Source organism: Procambarus clarkii, chromosome 80, assembly GCF_040958095.1.
Source record: "Procambarus clarkii isolate CNS0578487 chromosome 80, FALCON_Pclarkii_2.0, whole genome shotgun sequence".
In the NCBI taxonomy this organism is placed as follows: domain Eukaryota; kingdom Metazoa; phylum Arthropoda; class Malacostraca; order Decapoda; family Cambaridae; genus Procambarus; species Procambarus clarkii.
The window spans coordinates 26,037,105-26,062,646 of record NC_091229.1 but is presented as its reverse complement, the minus strand read 5'-3'; the positions used below and the strand labels follow the sequence as shown (position 1 = coordinate 26,062,646).

Below are 25,542 nucleotides of genomic sequence, written 5' to 3'. Positions count from 1 at the left end.
GGAAGGTGAACATTCCACCGTGTATAAAGTCATGAATACCAATATATATATTCACTATAAACTACGTCATTCACAAGACAGGCAGCCAGCATTACAAGACCTGTCAACCCCCTCCCCCTTGTCTCTTCATTTGCCACTCCGTTAAAAATCCGACCTTCTAACTTAACCAGAGACGTGCGTACCCACACAACCTAACCTAACCTATTGAGTTTGATGCATAGAAAATGTATCTTAGCATAGAAAACACTTCTATAACACTATCTTACCTTCTATCTAAAGGTAGAATACACACGGGTCATATATATATATATATATATATATATATATATATATATATATATATATATATATATATATATATATATATATATATATATATAATGTCGTACCTAGTAGCCAGAACGCACTTCTCAGCCTACTATGCAAGGCTCGATTTGTCTAATAAGCCAAGTTTTCATGAATTGTTTTTCGACTACCTAACCTAATCTAACTTTTTCGGCTATCTAACCTAACCTAATCTATAAAGATAGGTTAGGTTAGGTAGGGTTGGTTAGGTTCGGTCATATATCTACGTTAATTTTAACTCCAATATAAAAAAATTAGAGAAAATATATTAATTCAGGAAAACTTGGCTTATTAGGCAAATCGGGCCTTGCATAGTAGGCCGAGAAGTGCATTCTGGCTACTAGGTACGACATATATATATATATATATATATATATATATATATATATATATATATATATATATATATATATATATATATATATATATATATATATATATATTATTAAATATGACCGAAAAAGTAAGATTAATAATTCTAACACGAATTTTCTCAATCTTTCGTACATTTCGTTTCACTGTTGGAGGTAAATCAAAAATCAATTCTCCAAAATTCATTTTTATTTCTAGTCTGACGCGACACGAGCGCGTTTCGTAAAACTTATTACATTTTCAAAGACTTTAGTTTCACAAATACACAACTGAATAGAACTTACGCATCTCCGATTTTATATCTACATTTGAGTGAGGTGGAAGGGGTGATGTGGCATTAACACTAGACAGAACAAGATGTGGTATTAATAGGGTATTAATTTCATCAACACAAGACAGAACAAGAGTATTAATAGGGTATTAATTTCATCAACACAAGACAGAACACGAAACAATGGATATTGAATAGTAGTGTTTGTAGAAAGCCTATTGGTCCATATTTCTTGATGCTTCTATATTGGAGCGGAGTCTTGAGGTGGGTAGAATATAGTTGTGCATTAATTGGCTGTTGATTGCTGGTGCTGCTTTTTCGGTCATATTTAATAATATATGTCTACAGGAAAGACTGCTACCAAAATATACTAATATATATATATATATATATATATATATATATATATATATATATATATATATATATATATATATATATATATATATATAAACACATTTTGTATCCAATTTCCGTTAATTCCGTTAAGTTGGGTTTTAAAAGAGCGATGACGTAGAGGGGTACAAAGTTTTCCCATGTCTTAGACCCTACTCACTCCTGGGGCACCGGTTTGGACCACTTCTTGGTCTATGTGTAGGTTAGATGGGTGGCTTGGGTTGGTACGTTTCTGGTCAGGTTAACACTTTGTATTCCGGACGTTGTGGCAAATCAAGGAACGGGAAGAGCTAATGAATATGGAGTTAGCCTCACTATTTGATTTATTCCGCTCGCTTAGAACTCTTACCCGCTAAAGTCCAGCCACTTGGCTTGGACGGTAGAACGACGGTCTCGCTTCATGCAGGTCGGTGTTCAATCCCCGATCGTCCACAAGTGGTTGGGCACCATTTCTTTCCTTCCCCGTCCCATCCCAAATCCTTATCCTGAGCACGGGCTCACCATAGCCCGTGCTACTTGCAACTTTTTGCTCCAAGTAGCGAATCTTAGACAACAAACAACAGACCCACTTAGTTCCAAGACTTGCCCCAAGCTTATTATTAATTGGCAATTAATGTTGCAGAACCATAGTCTTATTTTTACTGACAAAACTATGATTGCATTTTATTGCGTCAGATTTACAAATGGTTGATGGTGGGTGTTTAATGCCCAACTGTTTCCGGTGTGTGGTGAGTCTGAACGGCGTCTAGTGTGATTTCTGTGTGTAATGAACTAAGGGTGAAGAGAGGGAGAACGGTCTATTGACATAGGTCGAGTGCAGGGGGGAGTTGTGTAAAACCCTGGTTTGTGTCTCGGAGAGGCTGCAGGATCCAGTAAGTTCAGTAGAACTTCTGCTTTCAACTCTTTTGACCATGTCGTAGCTCAGTCGATTAAGGCAGCGTCTGGGATGCTCTCGGACGTAGGTTCGAATCCTCGTCACGGCCTTTGTGGATTTGTCTCCCATTTACCTGGGCTCTAGCAGACTCGAACCACGGACCCGACGGTGTCCATATTGTCCTTGGGAGCCACAGTCGCCGCTCACAATATTATCACCTGAGGTTGGTGACCCAAGCCAGTCCATCCTGCTAAGGTTCCCCAACGTCAATAAAACGGTCAAGTTAAAGTGCCCTTATCCTAACCTACCAGAGGACCCAAAACAGAAAACGGGACAAGTAACGCCACTTTCGCCAGCCGCTTCCATTTTCTAGTACGACCATGTTTGGGCTTTATGTAACGCGTACGAGGGAATTGCGACGTTCATTGTAGGAGGACAGGTTGTGCCAGGGCGGTGACCTGGAGCCGGATTCATGAAGCAGTTACGCAAGCAGTTACGCAAGCACTTATGAACTTGTCCATCCTTTCTCAATCTTTAGCGGCTTTGTTTACAATAATTAAACAGTTAATGCGCTCCAAAGCACCAGGAGGCTGTTTATAACAATAACAACAGTTGATTGGCAAGTTTTCATGCTTGTAAACTGTTCAATAAACGTAACCAAAGCCGTCAAATGATTGAGGAAAAATGTACACGTGCGTAAGTGCTTGCGTAACTGCTTCGTGAATCCTGCCCCTAGTGTTGTGTATGCTAGCTAAGCTTCTAACCCCCATCATCTCCCTCCCTCAAGGCCACTATACTGATTCATATTTCATCTCTCTCTCTCTCTCTCTCTCTCTCTCTCTCTCTCTCTCTCTCTCTCTCTCTCTCTCTCTCTCTCTCTCTCTCTCTCTCACTTCCGTTTGGGTCCGGGACACCTCCGGTCCCCTCCCCCCCCCCAGCGCCCAGCGAGAGTCCTGGCCTTGATGGGTTAGTGAACTCCCGCCTTTCTCTAGGGTCCCCTAGGGGCCCTGGGCCCCTAGGGGACACTAGCTAGGAGCCAGGACACACGGGCTCCCTATACGGGCACTAATCACCTCACAAGCTAACTACCCCCCGGGTCATTTAACACGGAGAACGAGCGTAGATATAAGACCCAACAAGAGAGGTCTTCTCAGACCGGGACATGTTTGTAAACAACGCCTGTAGGGAGTTAAAATACATTACTGCTACACAAATTCAAATTCAAAATTCAAAATTCAAAATTCAAACACGACAACACACGCGGTTTATATATTTGTTGTCCAGCCGTTGAAAACAAAGTCACTTCATGGCGTCTACGTAAAGCCTAATGGGCCGAGTTTGAAACAAAATCCATCTTTTGAACGCGTTGATATACTGGACATTTTTGGTGAGCCCGCCACCAGGGTCGTTCAGTTAGGCTGTTGGCAAGCAAACCCCAGTGAGCCTGTTTCCAGACTAGACACGCTTACCAAACCTGTTGCCAGAGTAAGGGTAGTGAACCCTACGGAAGGCAAGGTAGGGTACTTTGCCCCACTGGTTACCACTTGCCACCAGTTGCCCCACTCCACTGCCAGGAGTAGGTCTTTGAACCTGCCAGGGGTAGGTGGGTGAACCTACCAGGGGTAGGTGGGTGAACCTACCAGGGATAGGTTAGTGAACCTGCCAGAGGTAGGTGGGTGAACCTACCAGGGGTAGGTTAGTGAACCTGCCAGAGGTAGGTGGGTGAACCTACCAGGGGTAGGTCTGTGAACCTACCAGGGGTAGGTGGGTGAACCTGCCAGGGGTAGGTGGGTGAACCTACCAGGGATAGGTTAGTGAACCTACCAGGGGTAGGTGGGTGAACCTACCAGGGATAGGTTAGTGAACCTGCCAGAGGTAGGTGGGTGAACCTACCAGGGATAGGTTAGTGAACCTGCCAGAGGTAGGTGGGTGAACCTACCAGGGGTAGGTCTGTGAACCTACCAGGGGTAGGTGGGTGAACCTACCAGGGATAGGTTAGTGAACCTGCCAGAGGTAGGTGGGTGAACCTGCCAGGGGTAGGTTAGTGAACCTACCAGGGGTAGGTGGGTGAACCTACCAGGGATAGGTTAGTGAACCTGCCAGAGGTAGGTGGGTGAACCTGCCAGGGGTAGGTTAGTGAACCTACCAGGGGTAGGTGGGTGAACCTACCAGGGATAGGTTAGTGAACCTGCCAGAGGTAGGTGGGTGAACCTGCCAGGGGTAGGTTAGTGAACCTACCAGGGGTAGGTTAGTGAACCTACCAGGGGTAGGTCTGTGAACCTGCCAGGGGTAGGTGGGTGAACCTGCCAGAGGTAGGTGGGTGAACCTACCAGGGGTAGGTCTGTGAACCTGCCAGGGGTAGGTGGGTGAACCTGCCAGAGGTAGGTGGGTGAACCTACCAGGGGTAGGTCTGTGAACCTGCCAGAGGTAGGTGGGTGAACCTGCCAGGGGTAGGTGGGTGAACCTGCCAGGGGTAGGTCTGTGAACCTGCCAGGGGTAGGTGGGTGAACCTGCCAGGGGTAGGTGGGTGAACCTGCCAGGGGTAGGTGGGTGAACCTACCAGGGGTAGGTGGGTGAACCTACCAGGGGTAGGTCTGTGAACCTGCCAGGGGTAGGTGGGTGAACCTGCCAGGGGTAGGTGGGTGAACCTACCAGGGGTAGGTTAGTGAACCTGCCAGGGGTAGGTTAGTGAACCTGCCAGGGGTAGGTTAGTGAACCTGCCAGAGGTAGGTCAGTGAACCTACTAGCCAGCTAGAGCAGCCGGCCCCGCTGAAGACTAAGCGAGGTTAGTGAACTCCCTAAGAGGCAAAAAATGATTAGCGAACCGGTTGCCAAAGTCAGTGAATCTACAGCAACCTGCCTCACATGCTTCGGGGACAGGAAGCCTGCTGGGCTTATCCAAACCCTCATAGGCCGAAAGACGACGTAATCAAACTCCTGTGTCCCGCGGAAGCCGATACCTTTGATCTTCGGAATGTGAGTCACCTGCGCAGACCACTGCGCTACAGGAGCCTACAGATGACAGTGTTCGGTTTCCTGTTGGAATATCCTCATATAACAACCCGATTGCAGACCGCCTGCGTGGACTACTGCGCTACAGAGACCCCTAAATGCTGGGACAGAGCCACCGGTCTGGCAACGGTCAACGCGCCAGCTGTTTCCCGCCATAATTTTGTCCCTCCTAGACCTTGAACAGTAGGCTACCAAAATAAAGTTTACGTAGCTCAGAGATTCTAACCGTGAGGCTACTTTATTCCATTTATTATCGTGTAATAATTATTTTTTGAGGGGTAAGTTATATATTAAAGTTATATTTTATATATATATGATTTTACACTCGTGTACGGGAGAGTTAGTACGTGGGATTGCCGAGTCATTGACCTTTCCAAGTATTTATGTATGAGTACTTACTTGTTGAATTCTTAATTTGTTTTTAGTTTTGCCCCAAAGGGCGAGTTTATTGGGCAGCGTTACTCATCCTGTGAGTGGACACACCGTCATAGTGGCAGTATTGGGCAGCGTCACTCATCCTGTGAGTGGACACACCGCCATAGTGACAGTCCTACCAGGCTACGGGGGGCCTCGTAGCCTGGTGGATAGCGCGCAGGACTCGTAATTCTGTGGCGCGGGTTCGATTCCCGCACGAGGCAGAAACAAATGGGCAAAGTTTCTTTCTCCCTAAGTGCCCCTGTTACCTAGCAGTAAATAGGTACCTGGGAGTTAGTCAGCTGTCACGGGCTGCTTCCCGGGGTGTGTGGGTGTGGGGAAAAAAAAGTAGTAAACAGTTGATTGACAGTTGAGAGGCGGGCCGAAAGAGCAAAGCTCAACCCCCGTAAAAACACAACTAGTAAACACATAGTATTGGGCAGCGTCACTCATCTTGTGAGTGAACACACCGCCATAGTGACAGTATTGGGCAGCGTCACTCATCCTGTGAGTGAACACACCGCCATAGTGACAGTATTGGGCAGCGTCACTCATCCTGTGAGTGGACACACCACCATAGTGACAGTATTGGGCAGCGCCACTCATCCTGTGAGTGGACACACCACCATAGTGACAGTACTGGGCAGCGTCACTCATCCTGTGAGTGGACACACCGCCATAGTGACAGTATTGGGCAGCGCCACTCATCCTGTGAGTGGACACACCGCCATAGCAGCATGTACAACACTCCCCAATAGGAAGAAAACCCGCTGGGTTGTTCATCCTGTCACTTGTACCCAGACACAGCTGGGACTTGCTTAACTGTCTCAAGTGAACACCTCCTCAAACAAGAAGATTAACATTTGTCAACTCCTAAAATTTCTTTATCTTGCGGGTGCAAAAAATGGGGGAATCTTTTAAGAATAGAATCTATATTATTTACCTAAATCAAACAATGTGGGATTATTAAGTGTCCAAGGCGATGTCCCCTCATCCACCATGCTGAAGAGTCTGCAGCTCAGATGTTCAGATTTTTTTCATCCCGAATCTCCATGGATATTTGTATCCAAGGCGGATTCTCGCTATTACTGATTCTCTCGTCCTCCTCCTCTTCGGCCATAATGATTGGGATTGCCAGCAGCAACCATGTTGTGCCATCGTACAGATTCACTGGTTTGTGCTTCAATCCTCCTTTCCTCAGTTACCTTGTCACGGTGATGTTGCCTGACAATACCTCTAATTTGTTGTAACCTAACTTAACCTAACCTATCGTAACTTAACGTAACCTAACTTACCCTAACCTATCGTAACTTAACGTAACCTAACTTACCCTAACCTATCGTAACTTAACGTAACCTAACTTACCCTAACCTATTGTAACTTAACGTAACCTAACTTACCCTAACCTATCATAACTTAACGTAACCTAACTTACCCTAACCTATCGTAACTTAACGTAACCTAACTTACCCTAACCTATCCTAACTTAACATAACCTAACTTACCCTAACCTATCGTAACTTAACGTAACCTAACTTACCCTAACCTATCGTAACTTAACGTAACCTAACTTACCCTAACCTATCCTAACTTAACGTAACCTAACTTACCCTAACCTATCGTAACTTAACGTAACCTAACTTACCCTAACCTATCCTAACTTAACGTAACCTAACTTACCCTAACCTATCCTAACTTAACGTAACCTACCTTACCCTAACCTTTGCGAGCCGGTCGGCCGAGCGGACAGCACGCTGGACTTGTGATCCTGTGGTCCTGGGTTCGATCCCAGGCGCCGGCGAGAAACAATGGGCAGAGTTTCTTTCACCCTATGCCCCTGTTACCTAGCAGTAAAATAGGTACCTGGGTGTTAGTCAGCTGTCACGGGCTGCTTCCTGGGGGTGGAGGCCTGGTCGAGGACCGGGCCGCGGGGACAGTAAAAAGCCCCGAAATCATCTCAAGATAACCTCAAGAAGATAACCATAGCCCGTGCTACTTGCCCCGCTCCTGTGCCAGGTAAGTCCACTACGGGCTCACCATAGCCCGTGCTACTTGCCCCGCTCCTGTACCAGGCAAGTCCACTACGGGCTCACCATAGCCCATGCTACTTGCCCCGCTCCTGTACCAGGCAAGTCCACTACGGGCTCACCATAGTCCGTGCTACTTGCCCCGCTCCTGTGCCAGGTAAGTCCACTACGGGCTCACCATAGCCCATGCTACTTGCCCCGCTCCTGTACCAGGCAAGTCCACTACGGGCTCACCATAGTCCGTGCTACTTGCCCCGCTCCTGTACCAGGCAAGTCCACTACGGGCTCACCATAGCCCGTGCTACTTGCCCCGCTCCTGTGCCAGGCAAATCCACTACGGGCTCACCATAGCCCGTGCTACTTTCAACATTTCATTCCCAGTAGCTGACTCTTAAAAACATCAACAACAACGCATGTTGCGTCACCATGACGCCATAATGTGCCCGCGCGCGTCCACAAGACGTCAGAATCTACCCGGTAAACACAGACTTCTCTGGCGCCAAACAGAAGGTAACTGCGCCGCATTCCTCAGCTGGCGCCCCTGGAGTATAGACGTACTAGAGGAGCAGCTGTGTGCTGGCGGCCCTCCTGCTCTCTGTGCCTCTCGTCTGTACCCTGGCGATTCTATTTACCGCCAATAACATCCCCAAATATGCGCTTTGTTGTGCAAATGAGCATCGCTTTTCACGGTTTGTTTGCTGCAGATGTGTTGCAATTTTATGTAGGGGAAACAATAAACAATTTGAATCTTCGGTATATATTGCGTAAATTTCTGAAAAGAAAGTAATGATGAGTATTGTAAACCACTTACTGCGGGATCCAGTAAGTTCAGTAGAACTTCGGTTTCAACTCTTTTGACCATGTCGTTGTTCAGTCGATTAAGGCAGCGTCTGAGATGCTCCCGGACGCAGGTTCGAATCCTCGTCACGGCCCTTGTGGATTTGTTTATTGTAAACCATTAATTGGTTAGTTTAATGAGTTTTTATGGTCACTATACGAGTCCTGTGAGCGGTGGGAGTGAGTTGTGACCACACAATACCTTCAGGAATGAAACCCATTGTTTCTTTAGCTAAAAAAAATTACAAATAGGGTAAATTTAGATTCGAAAATGATGTGGGTAAATACGGGTCCGAAAATAGCGTTACTGATTTACGTGACAAATTACCCGGTAACATACCAGGCGCGATATTACTGCGTTGTTTCAAGCCAAGGTCAGACACTTGAATGAGTCTTGGTGTGTGTAAATGTGGACTGCCTCCCATGGGCCAATGGCCTCTTCTTCCCCCCCCCCCCGCCTCACCCACCCACACCCACACACACACACAGGTGAATTCAGACGACTGCTGACTCCTGTTAGCAGGCTGAGAGCTTTCCCTTCCCATAGCTCATGGTAAGCCTTACCCTACTAGTTTTACACAGGAGGGTACAGGAGCAGACGACTGCTGACTCCTGTTAGCTGGCTGAGAGCTTTCCCTTCCCATAGCTCATGGTAAGCCTTACCCTACTAGTTTTACACAGGAGGGTACAGGAGCAGACGACTGCTGACTCCTGTTAGCAGGCTGAGAGCTTTCCCTTCCCATAGCTCATGGTAAGCCTTACCCTACTAGTTTTACACAGGAGGGTACAGGAGCAGACGACTGCTGACTCCTGTTAGCAGGCTGAGAGCTTTCCCTTCCCATAGCTCATGGTAAGCCTTACCCTACTAGTTTTACACAGGTGGGTACAGGAGCAGACGACTGCTGACTCCTGTTAGCTGGCTGAGAGCTTTCCCTTCCCATAGCTCATGGTAAGCCTTACCCTACTAGTTTTACACAGGTGAGGTACAGGAGCAGACTGTACCTCACCAGATGGAGCCTTCACATGCCCACTTGGGGACTATAAGCCCCAAAGATCTCAGTAGATAGGCAAGACAACAACGTCCCTTTCTAGGTGATTAACAATGCACAAACAACAGGGCTCCTTCAGGCAACATATAATCTCTTCTCACAACCAGACCATCACCAGAGAAATCTTAACAAGCAACACAGAAATCATCGATAGATACAGCGATAGCAGGAGACTCGACATCAGCGAGGCACTACACATCAAAAAGTTAACACCAGCAATCAACAGCTATTTAACGCATAACTATATTCTACCCACTTCAAGACCCCGAACCAACATAGAAGCAGCAAGAGAAAATATGGGCCAATAGGCCTTCTGTAGTTACTTTCATATCCAAATTATACCCATTGATTCGTGTTCTGTCACCTTATTCAAAAACATTTGTGTCATATCACCTCACCCAAAACGAATATGAGCATGATATATGATGTGTAAACCTGTCTTTGAAAATGTAAGAAGCCCTTGCGAAACGCTTTCAGGAGTCAGACCATAACCAAAAAAAAAAAAAAAAGAGAAAATGAACTTTGGAGAGTTAAAATTTCAATTACTACTGACAGTGAAGAAAAACGTAAGAAATATTGAGAAGATTCGTGATAGAAAGGGTAAGATTAATGATTCTATCATATTCAACAACATATGTTTACAAGAAAGACTGCTACCAATATATATATATATATATATATATTATTAAATATGACCGAAAAAGTAAGATTAATAATTCTAACACGAATTTTCTCAATCTTTCGTACATTTCGTTTCACTGTTGGAGGTAAATCAAAAATCAATTCTCCAAAATTCATTTTTATTTCTAGTCTGACGCGACACGAGCGCGTTTCGTAAAACTTATTACATTTTCAAAGACTTTAGTTCACAAATACACAACTGAATAGAACTTACGTATCTCCGATTTTATATCTACATTTGAGTGAGGTGGAAGGGGTGATGTGGCATTAACACAAGACAGAACAAGATGTGGTATTAATAGGGTATTAATTTCATCAACACAAGACAGAACAAGAGTATTAATAGGGTATTAATTTCATCAACACAAGACAGAACACGAAACAATGGAACACGAAACAATTAATACCCTATTAATACTCTTGTTCTGTCTTGTGTTGATGAAATTAATACCCTATTAATACTCTTGTTCTGTCTTGTGTTGTTGAAATTAATACCCTATTAATACCACATCTTGTTCTGTCTTGTGTTAATGCCACATCACCCCTTCCACCTCACTCAAATGTAGATATAAAATCGGAGATACGTAAGTTCTATTCAGTTGTGTATTTGTGAACTAAAGTCTTTGAAAATGTAATAAGTTTTACGAAACGCGCTCGTGTCGTGTCAGACTAGAAATAAAAATGAATTTTGGAGAATTGATTTTTGATTTACCTCCAACAGTGAAACGAAATGTACGAAAGATTGAGAAAATTCGTGTTAGAATTATTAATCTTACTTTTTCGGTCATATTTAATAATATATGTCTACAGGAAAGACTGCTACCAAAATATACTAATATATATATATATATATATATATATATATATATATATATATATATATATATATATATATATATATATATATATATATACACATTGTCAATGAGGCTGCATTCAACACAAAATTCCTCGAATGGATGTTTTTGGCCAAGATATTTAGTGCGGATTTTACAACTGCTGACTCATGGCCTGGCACACACACACACACACACACACACACACACACACACACACACACACACACACACACACACACACACACACACACACGCACGTGTGCCAGATAAAGACAAACTCAGGCGGGGGGGGGGGGGGGGATGTATCGCAGTGAACCAATCCCCTTGAAGCGCATTTTAAGTCCCGTGACATAAGGTTGGTGCGTATGTAAGACTGGCAGGCTGGTGAACAACAGTCACCCCACAAGGGCTGTACACAACATACGTGAGACTCTTTCTCCAGTATGCAGCGATATTGGCCTCCTAAGTGGAATAGAATCTGAGTTATCCGGAGTGTACCTGGAGTGAGTTCTGAGAGTTATTCTACTCCACAAGTCCGGCCTGGGATCCAAGACTTGATCTAGGAGGCTGTTTGTGTACCCCGGTATTGGGCGCATAATAAACAACCCGTCCTCTTGAGTTGCCACAACGCACGAGAAGTAGTGTACTAAAACGTATATATGACGTGAAAGTATCGACGTTTCGGTCCATCTTGGAGCATTATGTGACGTTTCGGTCCATCTTGGAGCATTATGTGACGTTTCGGTCCATCTTGGAGCATTGTGACGTTTTGGTCCATCTTGGAGCATTATGTGACGTTTCGGTCCATCTTGGAGCATTATGTGACGTTTCGGTCCATCTTGGAGCATTATGTGACGTTTTGGTCCATCTTGGAGCATTATGTGACGTTTTGGTCCATCTTGGAGCATTATGTGACGTTTCGGTCCATCTTGGAGCATTATGGGACGTTTCGGTCCATCTTGGAGCATTATGTGACGTTTTGGTCCATCTTGGAGCATTATGTGACGTTTTGGTCCATCTTGGAGCATTATGTGACGTTTTGGTCCATCTTGGAGCATTATGTGACGTTTCGGTCCATCTTGGAGCATTATGTGACGTTTCGGTCCATCTTGGAGCATTATGGGACGTTTCGGTCCATCTTGGAGCATTATGTGACGTTTCGGTCCATCTTCGAGCATTATGTGACGTTTTGGTCCATCTTGGAGCATTATGTGACATTTTGGTCCATCTTGGAGCATTATGTGACGTTTTGGTCCATCTTGGAGCATTATGTGACGTTTTGGTCCATCTTGGAGCATTATGTGACGTTTCGGTCCATCTTGGAGCATTATGGGACGTTTTGGTCCATCTTGGAGCATTATGTGACGTTTCGGTCCATCTTGGAGCATTATGGGACGTTTTGGTCCATCTTGGAGTATTATGGTGGTCTTCACAGACAGTGTTGGTGGTCTTCACAGACAGTGTTGGAGGTCTTCACAGACAGTGTTGGAGGTCTTCACAATGACAGTGTTGGAGGTCTTCACAATGACAGTGTTGGTGGTCTTCACAATGACAGTGTTGGTGGTCTTCACAATGACAGTGTTGGTGGTCTTCACAATGACAGTGTTGGTGGTCTTCACAGTCAGTGTTGGAGGTCTTCACAGACAGTGTTGGAGGTCTTCACAATGACAGTGTTGGAGGTCTTCACAATGACAGTGTTGGTGGTCTTCACAGACAGTGTTGGAGGTCTTCACAATGACAGTGTTGGTGGTCTTCACAATGACAGTGTTGGTGGTCTTCACAATGACAGTGTTGGTGGTCTTCACAGTCAGTGTTGGAGGTCTTCACAATGACAGTGTTGGAGGTCTTCACAATGACAGTGTTGGTGGTCTTCACAATGACAGTGTTGGTGGTCTTCACAGTCAGTGTTGGAGGTCTTCACAGACAGTGTTGGAGACTGTCTGTGAAGACAGTGTTGGAGACTGTCTGTGAAGACAGACAGTGTCCTGTACCTTAAGAAAGTGACGGACCGCGACTTAACAATGGTCCAGGAAGTACCGGTCCGTCGCCACTCCCAACAATTTCAGATATTTCAGGGATGGGTGTCAGTGTTCAGACTCTCCTCTCTTACGTTTTGGACCACACGAGCCTCACGCCCTTGACCCCAAACGTCAGAAATACGGTGATTTAGTGGCGTTAATACCACCGTAATATCGACGTTTCCTCTTGATAGGAAAGAGTTAATTCCTCTAATTTAATTCCTCTTCCTCTTATCCTCAGCCTGCACATGACTGTAGGTGCAGCCTGCACATGACTGTAGGTGCAGCCTGCACATGACTGTAGGTGCAGCCTGCACATGACTGTAGGTGCAGCCTGCACATGACGGTAGGTGCAGCCTGCACATGACTGTAGGTGCAGCCTGCACATGACTGTAGGTGCAGCCTGCACATGACTGTAGTGGCAGCCTGTACATGACTGTAGGTGCAGCCTGCACATGACTGTAGGTGCAGCCTGCACATGACTGTAGGTGCAGCCTGCACATGACTGTAGGGGCAGCCTGCACATGACTGTAGGTGCAGCCTGCACATGACTGTAGGTGCAGCCTGCACATGACTGTAGATGCAGCCTGCACATGACTGTAGGTGCAGCCTGCACATGACTGTAGGTGCAGCCTGCACATGACTGTAGGTGCAGCCTGCACATGACTGTAGGTGCAGCCTGCACATGACTGTAGGTGCAGCCTGCACATGACTGTAGGTGCAGCCTGCACATGACTAAAGCTGCCGCCCAGTTGGGTGGGTGTGGAGCAGCATGAGTAACTGTGACTGATTCACCGCAGATGTAGACTGCCTTTTATAGCGACTTGTTGCTATATAATGCTTTTCATATATATATATATATATATATATATATATATATATATATATATATATATATATATATATATATATATATACATATATATATATATACATATATATATAACTGAAAACTCACACCCCAGAAGTGACTCGAACCCATACTCCCAGGAGCCACGCAACTGGTATGTACAAGACGCCTTAATCCACTTGACCATCACGACCGGACATAATGAGGTGATAGCCGAGGCTATTTGAACCACCCCACCGCCGGCACTCGGATAGTAATCTTGGGCATAGCATTTTACCAAATCACCTCATTCTTTGGGGCACACGTGAGGAACACAAATGCGAACAAGCCTGAATGGTCCCCAGGACAATATGCAACTGAAAACTCACACCCCAGAAGTGACTCGAACCCATACTCCCAGGAGCCACGCAACTGGTATGTACAAGACGCCTTAATCCACTTGACCATCACGACCGGACATAATGAGGTGATAGCCGAGGCTATTTGAACCACCCCACCGCCGGCACTCGGATAGTAATCTTGGGCATAGCATTTTACCAAATCACCTCATTCTTTGGGGCACACGTGAGGAACACAAATGCGAACAAGCCTGAATGGTCCCCAGGACAATATGCAACTGAAAACTCACACCCCAGAAGTGACTCGAACCCATACTCCCAGGAGCCACGCAACTGGTATGTACAAGACGCCTTAATCCACTTGACCATCACGACCGGACATAATGAGGTGATAGCCGAGGCTATTTGAACCACCCCACCGCCGGCACTCAAAGAATGAGGTGATTTGGTGGTGAGACGCTCGCCTGGCGTTTCGCGAGCGCTTTGTCCAGGGTTCGTATCCTGGCCGGGGAGGATTGACTGGGTGCAAATCCTTAACCGTTTTACCCAACTGTAAAGTGGGTACCTGGTTGTTAAACGATTTAGCGGGTCGTATTCCAGGGAACATAGGATTAAGAAACAGGGTGCCAGATTCACGAAGCAGTTACGCAAGCACTGACGAACGTGTACATCTTTCCTCAATCTTTGGCGGCTTTGGTTACATTTATTAAACAGTTTACAAGCGTGAATACTTGCCAATCAACTGTTGTTATTGTTATAAACAGCCTCCTGGTGCTTCGGAGCTCATTAACTGTTTAATAATTGTAAACAAAGCCGCTAAAGATTGAGAAAAGATGGACAGGTTCGTAAGTGCTTGCGTAACTGCTTCGTGAATCTGGCCCCTGCCTGAAACACTATGCTGCCGTACAAGAATGTAACAACTCTTGTATATGTAAAAAAAAAAAAAAAAGCCATAGTGGCGGACACGAGGCTAGTTTCAGGGATAGGAATGGGGGGAGGGGGGGGCTGGGACGGGAGGGAATGGGTGAGGGAAGGGGGGGAGGGGGAAGGGGAAGTTCCCAGGGGGGGGGGCTAGACTCCCTGACCTCAGAGTTCCCAGTAACCCATCCCCGCCCCCCCCCCACTGTGGTCAACCCCCCCCCCCCTTCCTAGCCCCACCTTCACAGCTGTTCTGTTAATTGCATAACACACACACACACACACACACACACACACACACACACACACACACACACACACACACACACACACACACACACACAGGAAGCAGCCCGTAGCAGCTGTAACTCAAAGGTACCTATTTACCGCTAGGTAACAGGGAGCATCAGCGTGAAGGAGAAACTGCCCATCTGTTTCCGCCGGCTGCGGGGATTGAACCCCGGTCCCTAGGTCTACGAGTCTTGAGCGCTGTCTACTCAGCTACCAGCCCCTGGATTTGTCAACCATTTGCCACATCCTGGATTTGTGTGTGTACTCACCTAATTGTGCTTGCGGGGGTTGAGCTCTGGCTCTTTGGTCCCGCCTTTCAACTGTCAATCAACTGATGTACAGATTCCTGAGCCTATTGGGCTCTATCATATCTACACTTGAAACTGTATATGGAGTCAGCCTCCACCACATCACTGTGTGTGTGTGTACTCACCTATATGTACTCACCTATATGTGCTTGCAGGATCGAGCATTGACTCTTGGATCCCGCCTTTCTAGCTATCGGTTGTTTACAGCAATGACTCCTGTCCCATTGTGTGTGTGTGTGTGTGTGTGTGTGTGTGTGTGTGTGTGTGTGTGTGTGTGTGTGTGTGTGTGTGTGTGTGTGTGTGTGTGTGTGTGTGAAAAATTAGTTGATTGACAATTGAGAAGCGGGACCAAAGAGCCAGAGTTCAAGTTCAAGTTCAAGTATGTTTATTGAGATAACCAATAAATACATCTCAAAGGAATAGAGTAGCTTAGGCTATTTCTACCCCCCCAAAGAGTTCAACCCCTGCAAGCACAACTAGGTGAGTACACACCTGGTGTCAGCAAGGCGGAGGGACCACCTGCTACCAGGAACGGCTACGAGAGCTAAACCTCAAGTCCCTGGAAGGCAGAAAGGGGAGACATGATCACCACCTACAAAATTCTCAGAGGAACTGACAGGGTGGACAAAGACAAATTATTCAGCACGGGTGGAACACGAACAAGGGGACTGGTGAGAGTTAGTACTTCGACCTTGAGAGACACTCAAAAAGCTGAATACCCCCCATAATAAGAGAGAGGATCTCAGAGACACATAACTGCTATCCAACTGAACCTTTAGGCCTGGAGTGCCAGTGAAGTATGGAGGCATTAGAGAACCAACACCTTCAACCTTCGACAGACAATCTCTCATAGATATTGATTTACACACAGGAAAGCTCACTACATTAATGTTCAGGGTCCCTGAGTTCAGGGGCTAGATTCAGGAAGCAGTTTCGCAAGTACTTACGAACGTGTTCATCTTTTTTCAATCTTTGACGGCTTTGGTTACATTTATTAAACAGTTTACAAGCATGAAAATTTGCCAATTAACTGTTGTTATAAACAGCCTCCTGGTGCTTCAGGAGCTCATTAGCTGTTTAATAATTGTAAACAAAGCCGCCAAAGATTGAGAAAAGATGTACAGGTTCGTAAGTGCTTGCGTAACTGCTTCTTGAATCTGGCCCCAGGGGTCTCTGAGTTCAGGGTCCCTTGCCTCCCCCCCCCCTCCCAGTGCGGAGGTTGGCAGTACTGTCGAGTGAATATTCTGATCAAGAAACAGACATGTTGCCGCTAAGACCCGTCCCACTATAACCCGTCCCACTATAACCCGTCCCACTATAACCCGTCCCTCTATAACCCGTCCCTCTATAACTGGCTTTCACTGACGGAAGGTAGGGAACGGGGAACCCCCAGAGTTCGTAGCCTCCCCCCCCCCCCCAACCCCCAGGCAGGGTATTTTGAAAGACATGGGAGGGGGGGGGGGAATAGAGGAGAGGTGCAGGTGTGGCAAAAGTTTAGAGAAATGTGGAATATATGAGTAATGATAGCAGGCGGGCTGTCCGCCTTGCTGACACCATGTGTGTATACACATACACACACACACTCCCAGCAGTGGTGGTGGTGGTGGTAGAGTACGCGACTGGCAATGTCGGGGTCGCGGGTTCGCGCCCCCCCTCACAGCCCTGGAGAAATATCATAAGTATCTCCATGTTGTCGTGGAGATACACTGACAACAATCACTCCAACTTGGTCCCACGGTTCTACCACAAACAGGCCGTTGAAGGCTTGGTAATTAACCAAACAAAAGTCCTCAGCACTGGGACTGACTGCTACTACTACGCCTTGCCAAACATCACCCAGAAGACGCCAGTTGCCTTTCTGGCCGCGTGAGAGTTGCCTTTCTGGCCTTTCACGCCACACACTCACGCATGACGAGAAAAATCTTCGATTGGTCTTTTACTCCACAAGTGGGTTGGTTCTCCCGAGGCAGCGTCTCAGGGGACTTCGACCTCAACCAATGACGGATTTCCCAATCCTGAGCACTCCAGGTACAAACTCTGTGAGCAGGAACTGCGGCATGATCTCCCACACTACATCACCGAATGGCGAGTTATTAGACTTTTCAGACTCGTTGGCATGAGGTACCTGGAGCTTTGCAATTACTTTATTCACTCTCGTGTTCTTGAAGATATCCTCATAATGCACCCAGAGTCTGCCAGTGCAGACTGCCCATCACATGCCTCTGTATCACTAACCATCCTGTGTGATGGGAACTTTTTAGCATTACCAAGTTAACTTTTTGACACACTGTACTGCCCTTCATATAGTCTAGGGCAGCTGCACAACTGCACATGTACCTCATGTATTAATAAAAAAAACTCACCCAATGACCAGCAGATCAAACAGTTGACGGGCCGTGCTCTTCCATCAACCGCTCGAGTGGTTCTCCTGCTCCCTGGCCTCTGGTTTAGCAGTCATGGTCTCGGCTAACAATGTGAGGTCACTGGCCCGCGCGAGTGACCTCACGGTCTGACCAGGAAGACTGTACACAATGACAGGTTCCTTCACCTCTGGATGTGATTGGATCTGGCCCTGAGAGCCGTCGCCTCTCTGTCGTTCTCAACAAAGGCTACTTGAAGAATTTACGCGGAAGGGGGGAGGAGGAAGAAGAGGTGTCATCACACCTTCCGAATCAGCTTCGTAAAGTCTGCCAAAACTCTCATATAATTGCCATATTGCCATTATTTGCACATACCTGCCAGAATTACCTCTACGTCCTGGTCTCTTGTTGCTACCGCCAGTAATGTGGCAACAATGGACGTCCTATAAAGAAAACAGTCTGTTAAAGACTGTTAACAATAAACAGTTAACAGTCTCCGTGGTGTAGTGGTAAGACACTCGCCTGGCGTTCCGCGAGTGCTATGTCATGGGTTCGTATCCTGGCCGGGGAGGATTTACTGGGCGCAATTCCTTAACTGTAGCCTCTGTTTAACGCAACAGTAAAATGTGTACTTGGATGAAAAAACGATTCTTCGCGGCAGGGGATCGTATTCCAGGGACCATAGGATTAAGGACTTGCCCGAAACGCTACGCGTACTAGTGGCTCTACAAGAATGTAACAACTCTTGTATATATCTCTCTCTCTAAAAAAAACGAAGGTCTTCCGAGCTAGTATGACCAAAGAGCGGCGGGTTTCCCACACTTACGCTCTTCACGGAAGGGAGAGTGTGTTGCTATCTTGAGGTTATCTTGAGATGATTTCGAGGCTTTAGTGTCCCCGCGGCCCGGTCCTCGACCAGGCCTCCACCCCCAGGAAGCAGCCCGTGACAGCTGACTAACACCCAGGTACCTATTTTACTGCTAGGTAACAGGGGCATAGGATGAAAGAAACAGACAGCCTGCCTCAATTACCTACACGAGTTAATACAAGTAGTTCTATAAGTTCTATGGTCCTACAAGAAGAACAAGCAGTTGACAGCCTTACTGTGTAGACTTGGAGCCACGTGGCTCAGGAGGGTATGGCCTTATCTTGGGCCATGGTTCCCCAAGATGCTATAGCGAGGAGTGTCTCAGTGTTGCCACCATTCGCCTATTAGAAACAGGCCTATCGTGGATGCTGAATTCTGATTGGTCCTGAGTCATCGTAGCTAAGAAAGTCGTTAAGACACTCTGAAACAGGTGCCACGAGTAGCATTACCGGCAGGTGTTAGTCATTCAAGGATAAACAACACTATTGGGATTATAGAATATCTGGGTGTCACCTGACACCAGCCCCGTGTCTCCTGACACCAGCCCCGTGTCTCCTGACACCAGCCCCGTGTCACCTGACACCAGCCCCGTGTCACCTGACACCAGCCCCGTGTCACCTGACACCAGCCCCGTGTCACCTGACACCAGCCCCGTGTCACCTGACACCAGCCCCGTGTCTCCTGACACCAGCCCCGTGTCACCTGACACCAGCCCCGTGTCACCTGACACCAGCCCCGTGTCACCTGACACCAGCCCCGTGTCTCCTGACACCAGCCCCGTGTCTCCTGACACCAGCCCCGTGTCACCTGACACCAGCCCCGTGTCACCTGACACCAGCCCCGTGTCTCCTGACACCAGCCCCGTGTCACCTGACACCAGCCCCGTGTCTCCTGACACCAGCCCCGTGTCTCCTGACACCAGCCCCGTGTCACCTGACACCAGCCCCGTGTCACCTGACACCAGCCCCGTGTCTCCTGACACCAGCCCCGTGTCACCTGACACCAGCCCCGTGTCACCTGACACCAGCCCCGTGTCTCCTGACACCAGCCCCGTGTCACCTGACACCAGCCCCGTGTCTCCTGACACCAGCCCCGTGTCACCTGACACCAGCCCCGTGTCACCTGACACCAGCCCCGTGTCACCTGACACCAGCCCCGTGTCACCTGACACCAGCCCCGTGTCACCTGACACCAGCCCCGTGTCACCTGACACCAGCCCCGTGTCACCTGACACCAGCCCCGTGTCACCTGACACCAGCCCCGTGTCACCTCACATTTTCACCACATTTTATATTCGTGGGTTAGGAGGGAGGCTTGGGTTTGTGCATTTTAGCACCCCTAGTATCCCTTATTTTGCCCGTTGTGGCAAGTTAAGAGAGCAGGCCGCTCCATCACTACCCAGCCCGTCCTCTCGAGTTGTCACAAAGTCACAAAAATCATGTCCTAAATTGCCCGAACCTACCCTAACCTAACCAACGGACCCACGTAAAGAAAATGGGGTTGTTTGTGAGCCGGTGAGTTCAAGGACAGCAGTCAAAATAGTTTGTGAGTCCGCAGCTTTGGTACGCATTCTGGGACGCCATTTCTTATTTATTATCACTTCCAATATTATCTTCTAAGGGAGAATACATTCCACTTCGATTCCGTGGAGTGTATATGTATATTTTCATGTGTTGCGTCCATGTGTATGTGTATTTTCATGTATCTGTTTATGTTCCAGAGTACCATGATTGTAGCCTGTGTGTGTGTCCCCCACAATCTCCTTCACTGATAGCCTGAAGCAGCACTGATAAGAGGAGAAGCATCTTCAGAGTAGGAAACTGTTCTGTGTGAATAGGTTGAGCTCTGTGTAGGATCACTTGATTGTTTCAAGCGTAGGTTAGACGCAGGATCACTTGATTGTTTCAAGCGTAGGTTAGACGCAGGATCTTATCTTGAGGTTATCTTGAGATGATTTCGGGGTTTAGTGTCCCCGCGGCCCGGTCCTCGACCAGTGTAACACCCAGGACCTCCCCCCCCCCTTAGAGTTCACACCCAGGGAAGCCTCCTCCAAGAGGTCAGCCCAGATGACCTCCGGTTTATCTTGTATATTGATTAAAAATTCCTGGGTTAGTCTTAGTCAGCATAGTTTCAAGTATGTAATATTTCATGCAAGGAAATTAAACTCCAGATTCTTATGTGTAAACATCCCTGGATCTCCCCCTTTTGGCCAGGTCAGAGGTCAGTCACACACGTAATTAATAACTCCTCTCTTGAAGAGTGGATGGTGAATGTCAAACAAGCTTATTGAAATATTTCTTGAGTGTTTGTACACTTTTGGTGGGTAGCAACAGCAGATCTCCCCCCTCCCCCCTGTGGGGGGTTGTATATAGAGGGCCTGTAGGAACATAGGAAGGGCAGAGGGCGGTACACCGGGATCGAGAACGGGTCTGTGAAGAACATCTCAGCCAGGGAGAGACAGATAGCTTAAGGTAATGTGACCTCCGGTTTATCTTGTATATTGATTAAAAATTCCTGGGTTAGTCTTAGTCAGCATAGTTTCAAGTATGTAATATTTCATGCAAGGAAATTAAACTCCAGATTCTTATGTGTAAACATCCCTGGATCTCCCCCTTTTGGCCAGGTCAGAGGTCAGTCACACACGTAATTAATAACTCCTCTCTTGAAGAGTGTATGGTGAATGTCAAACAAGCTTATTGAAATATTTCTTGAGTGTTTGTACACTTTTGGTGGGTAGCAACAGCAGATCTCCCCCCTCCCCCCTGTGGGGGGTTGTATATAGAGGGCCTGTAGGAACATAGGAAGGGCAGAGGGCGGTACACCGGGATCGAGAACGGGTCTGTGAAGAACATCTCAGCCAGGGAGAGACAGATAGCTTAAGGTAATGTGTGTGATCTCTGAGTTTTTGTTCCATGTCCAAATTTCTTAACTTTTTGCCAGTGTTAGTGTAGCATTTATAAGTAGTGATTGACATAATTTTGGTCTCAATAAACTCGTTAAATTTCCCGTCTGTGTCAATTGTTGAATCCTCTTAGCCTTTTGGATATAGTGGCTGACAACCGTCCCATAATTAATGACAGTCATAGAAAGTACTCTCCAAGTCAAGCAATGTTTCTTGCCTCGTTGCTTGATATAGTCTCAATGGTCCAAGGCAGATGGTGGCAGCGTATTTAATCCTTGTGTTAGCATTTCCTTATTGGCAGTGTACCTTTGGTTCCGGTGTAACCATCATATGTCAGCTCATAACAGTGTTATTAAGTGCAACCGATGAGGAAGTGTTACTCAGGATAAGTAGTGTTCCATTATAGGGGTACATTTTAGGGTGGTATTCAATAGAGGGGTGTTACACCAGGCCTCCACCCCCAGGAAGCAGCCGGTGACAGCTGACTAACACCCATGTACCTATTTTACTGTTAGGTAACAGGGGCATAGGGTGAAAGAAACTCTGCCCATTGTTTCTCGCCGGCGCCTGGGATCGAACCCAGGACCACAAGATCACAAGTCCCGCGTGCTGTCAGCTCGGCCGACCGGCTCCCTTGATTGTTTCAAGCGAAGGTTAGACATATATATGAATGAGTTTAATTGAATATAAATAGGAGAAGCCTCGTATGGGTCAATAATAATTAAGCCTTCTGCAGTCTCCTTGATTCTTAAGTTCTTTTATACAGACATACATACCTATCTGTAAGACTATTTAGCCTAATAACATGTCAATAAGTAATACAATTTCACATTTATTTATACGTAATTAAATATTATTAATAAAAATGTGTTAATCACCCAAACTTTACATAACCTCTTTGCTCCCTACTTGCCATACGAACCTTCATATCCAATATGAAGGACCCAAAGCAATTCAATTTCTTTCTTTATTATGCACCCCATACCCATCCCGTGGGCGGTGGTGTAACGGATTACAGAGGCACATAATCGGTTCAGGAACTGAACCCTCTAGTTCGTTTAGCTTAGCAAGTAACAATCTTTTGACGCTAGTTACAAAATTATTAATGTTCAACCCAAAATGTTGAGGCAAACCCAACTACCCACGATAACCATACAGGTTTATTACGTGTTGCGAGACCCGTAAGAGCTGCGTTGATCATTGTACTTAGCTGCGTTGATCATTGTACTTAGCTGCGTTGATCATTGTACTTAGCTGCGTTGATCATTGTACTTAGCTGCGTTGATCATTGTACTTAGCTGCGTTGATCATTGTACTTAGCTGCGTTGATCATTGTACTTAGCTGCGTTGATCATTGTACTTAGTGCATGATGTACCCGGGTTGAATCGCGAATAAAGGCGGGAACAACGAAGCAGCTACGCAAGCACTTACGAACCTGTACATCTTTTCTCAATCTTTGGCGGCTTTGTTTACAATTATTAAACAGTTAATGAGCTCCGAAGCACCAGGAGGCTGTTTATAACAATAACAACAGTTGATTTTCAAGTTTTCATGCTTGTAAACTGTTTAATAAATGTAACCAGGGCCGCCAAAGATTGAGGAAAGATGTACACGTTCTTAAGTATTTGCGTAACTGCTTCGTGAATCTGGCCCCCTGGGTCTTTGTGTAGGCGAATCTATCTTGATAGATCGTGAGGAGTTCAACGCTGCAAGCCGGTGTTGCCATCCGGTGTTTAAGACAAGGAGGGTAAGACAAGGAGGGGGTAGAAATAGCCTAAGCTACTCTAACCTTTTGAGACGTATTCTATTGTCTCAATAAACGCACTTGAACTCTCCCACACATCGCGATGTTCCTCTCGGGTTCAGTCAGGTGGAACTTCCCGCCAAACACACAGCGAAACTACGACGTTGGTACAACGTTCCAACAAGTTTTAACCCCTCCTAACCAGTTATAACAACCAATATAGCACGTTGTAACAACGTTCTAATACGTCATAAACACGTTAAACCAAAATGTAACAACTTTATTACAAGTTGTAACAAGCGGAAAATAGAGACAGTTTCGGTTTGTTTCCAGGGTTGTAAACAGACAAGCATGTGGTTTACTGATGTAAACTGTGGCAAGATATTGTGTTCTAACAGTTACAGCCTCGCTCCTGTGCCAGGTAAGACCTCTACGGGCTCACCATAGGCCGTGCTACTTAGAACTTTTTGTTCCCAGTACCTAAATCTTAAACAACAACAACATCATTGTGTTCTAAGGGGAAGGGAAAAAATAGATTAGCACCACCACCACCTTCCTTGTCCGTGTACCAACCTGCTTTATCCCCTGAGAATATTGTGTATGTGGTGATCATGTCTCACCTGATTTAATCATCCTGTCGTATGAGACTTAATGCCTATAGTCCTTTCAAGACAACATAAAAAATGATTCTCAACAGACTTATATGTTACAAAGGAACAGGATCCTTCTTATCCAAGGGATAGGTTGGGGGGGGGGGTAGGATGATGGTAATAGACGACTTGTTAATGGTGATCAGTGAGGTGGTGTTATGATGATGATGATGATGATGATGATGATAGAGAGAGAGAGAGAGAGAGAGAGAGAGAGAGAGAGAGAGAGAGAGAGAGAGAGAGAGAGAGAGAGAGAGAGAGAGAGAGAGAGAGAGAGAGTGTGAGTGTGTTAGAAGGTGGGGGTTGACAAGATGGGGGGGGGGTTAAGGGGAAGGGTTAAGGGGGGTTAAGGGGTAGGGGGTGTGTAGCAACCACCCCCTGGCCTCTGACACCCCCGTCACGAGACAGGTTCCAAGAACCTCCGTCACCAAACTTCCCGGAAACAGGTCTGGCAAGGCAGGCCAGCTTTGTGTCAGCGCCAGGGATTGTTGGCGAGGCAAGATATTAAGCCCCCCCTGAGGAGGGGGGCGACCCGCGGGGGGCGACCCCGCCCAGTGGGCCTACCCCACACGCGGCGCCGCGGCCTCTCGTCCTCCAAGGAACGGTGGAAGGAGGCCGCTGCTAGATCACCACAGGCGCCTCCACAGCACCGCCTGGAGTATGTGTTCTCCTGTTAGAAGCAACAACGTCACCACACAGAGGGGGGTGGGGAGGGTGGCCGGGGGTGCAGGCAGTAACCCCTAACCAGGAAAACAAGGAACTGGCGCCAGTGTGTCCCAGTGTGTGTTGTGTGTGTGCCTGGCCGTCCACCTTCCCCACACCACACGCAAGCACGCCAGAATGTTCTAGTCATGCATCTTGAGCCAAGGAACAGTGCACATCTCTCATGATACAGCTAAACTCACTTTTGTCTGACTGTCACCTCCACGTGAGAGACAGTAATAGAATTCACATCAAGGGTAAGTGTGACTGGATGGAAGAAAGTTAGCTTTAAAGTAATGTACACAAACACAGATGGCATTACAAATAAAGCAAGTGAACTTTGGGAAAAAGAGTACAAGAAGATAACCAAGATGTAATAGCACTCACTGAAACGAAAATGTCAGGTGTTATAATGAATGCAATGTTTCCCTATGACTGTAATGTAAGATGAGAGAGGAGAAAGGAGGAAGTGCCA

The 25,542-nt window shown here is 46.7% G+C and overlaps 2 protein-coding genes across 3 annotated transcripts in view; both read right to left on the bottom strand.

Annotated features, from left to right (window-relative positions):
* The window catches only part of LOC123746364 (protein CREBRF homolog), a 145,034-nt gene that overhangs the window by 68,818 nt on the left and 50,674 nt on the right, over positions 1-25,542 (bottom strand). The gene's annotated exons all lie outside the window — the stretch shown is intronic.
* On the bottom strand, positions 17,831-24,348 carry LOC138357952 (autotransporter adhesin BpaC-like). Its single transcript, XM_069315133.1, has 4 exons — positions 24,336-24,348; positions 19,589-20,316; positions 18,576-18,643; positions 17,831-18,032 (listed from the first exon to the last, which is right to left on the bottom strand). Exons 1-4 carry the CDS (start codon positions 24,346-24,348, stop codon positions 17,831-17,833), a joined length of 1,011 nt encoding a protein of 336 aa, XP_069171234.1.

Bases quoted from the DNA above. Each gene is read 5' to 3' on its own strand.
- LOC138357952 (XM_069315133.1), bottom strand. The intron at 18,644-19,588 runs GTGTCAGGTGAC...TTTTCTTTATAG, and splicing joins TGTCAGGAGACACGGGGCTG to GACGTCCATTGTTGCCACAT. The intron at 18,033-18,575 runs GTATGTGCAAAT...CTGCACTGGCAG, and splicing joins CGTAGAGGTAATTCTGGCAG to ACTCTGGGTGCATTATGAGG.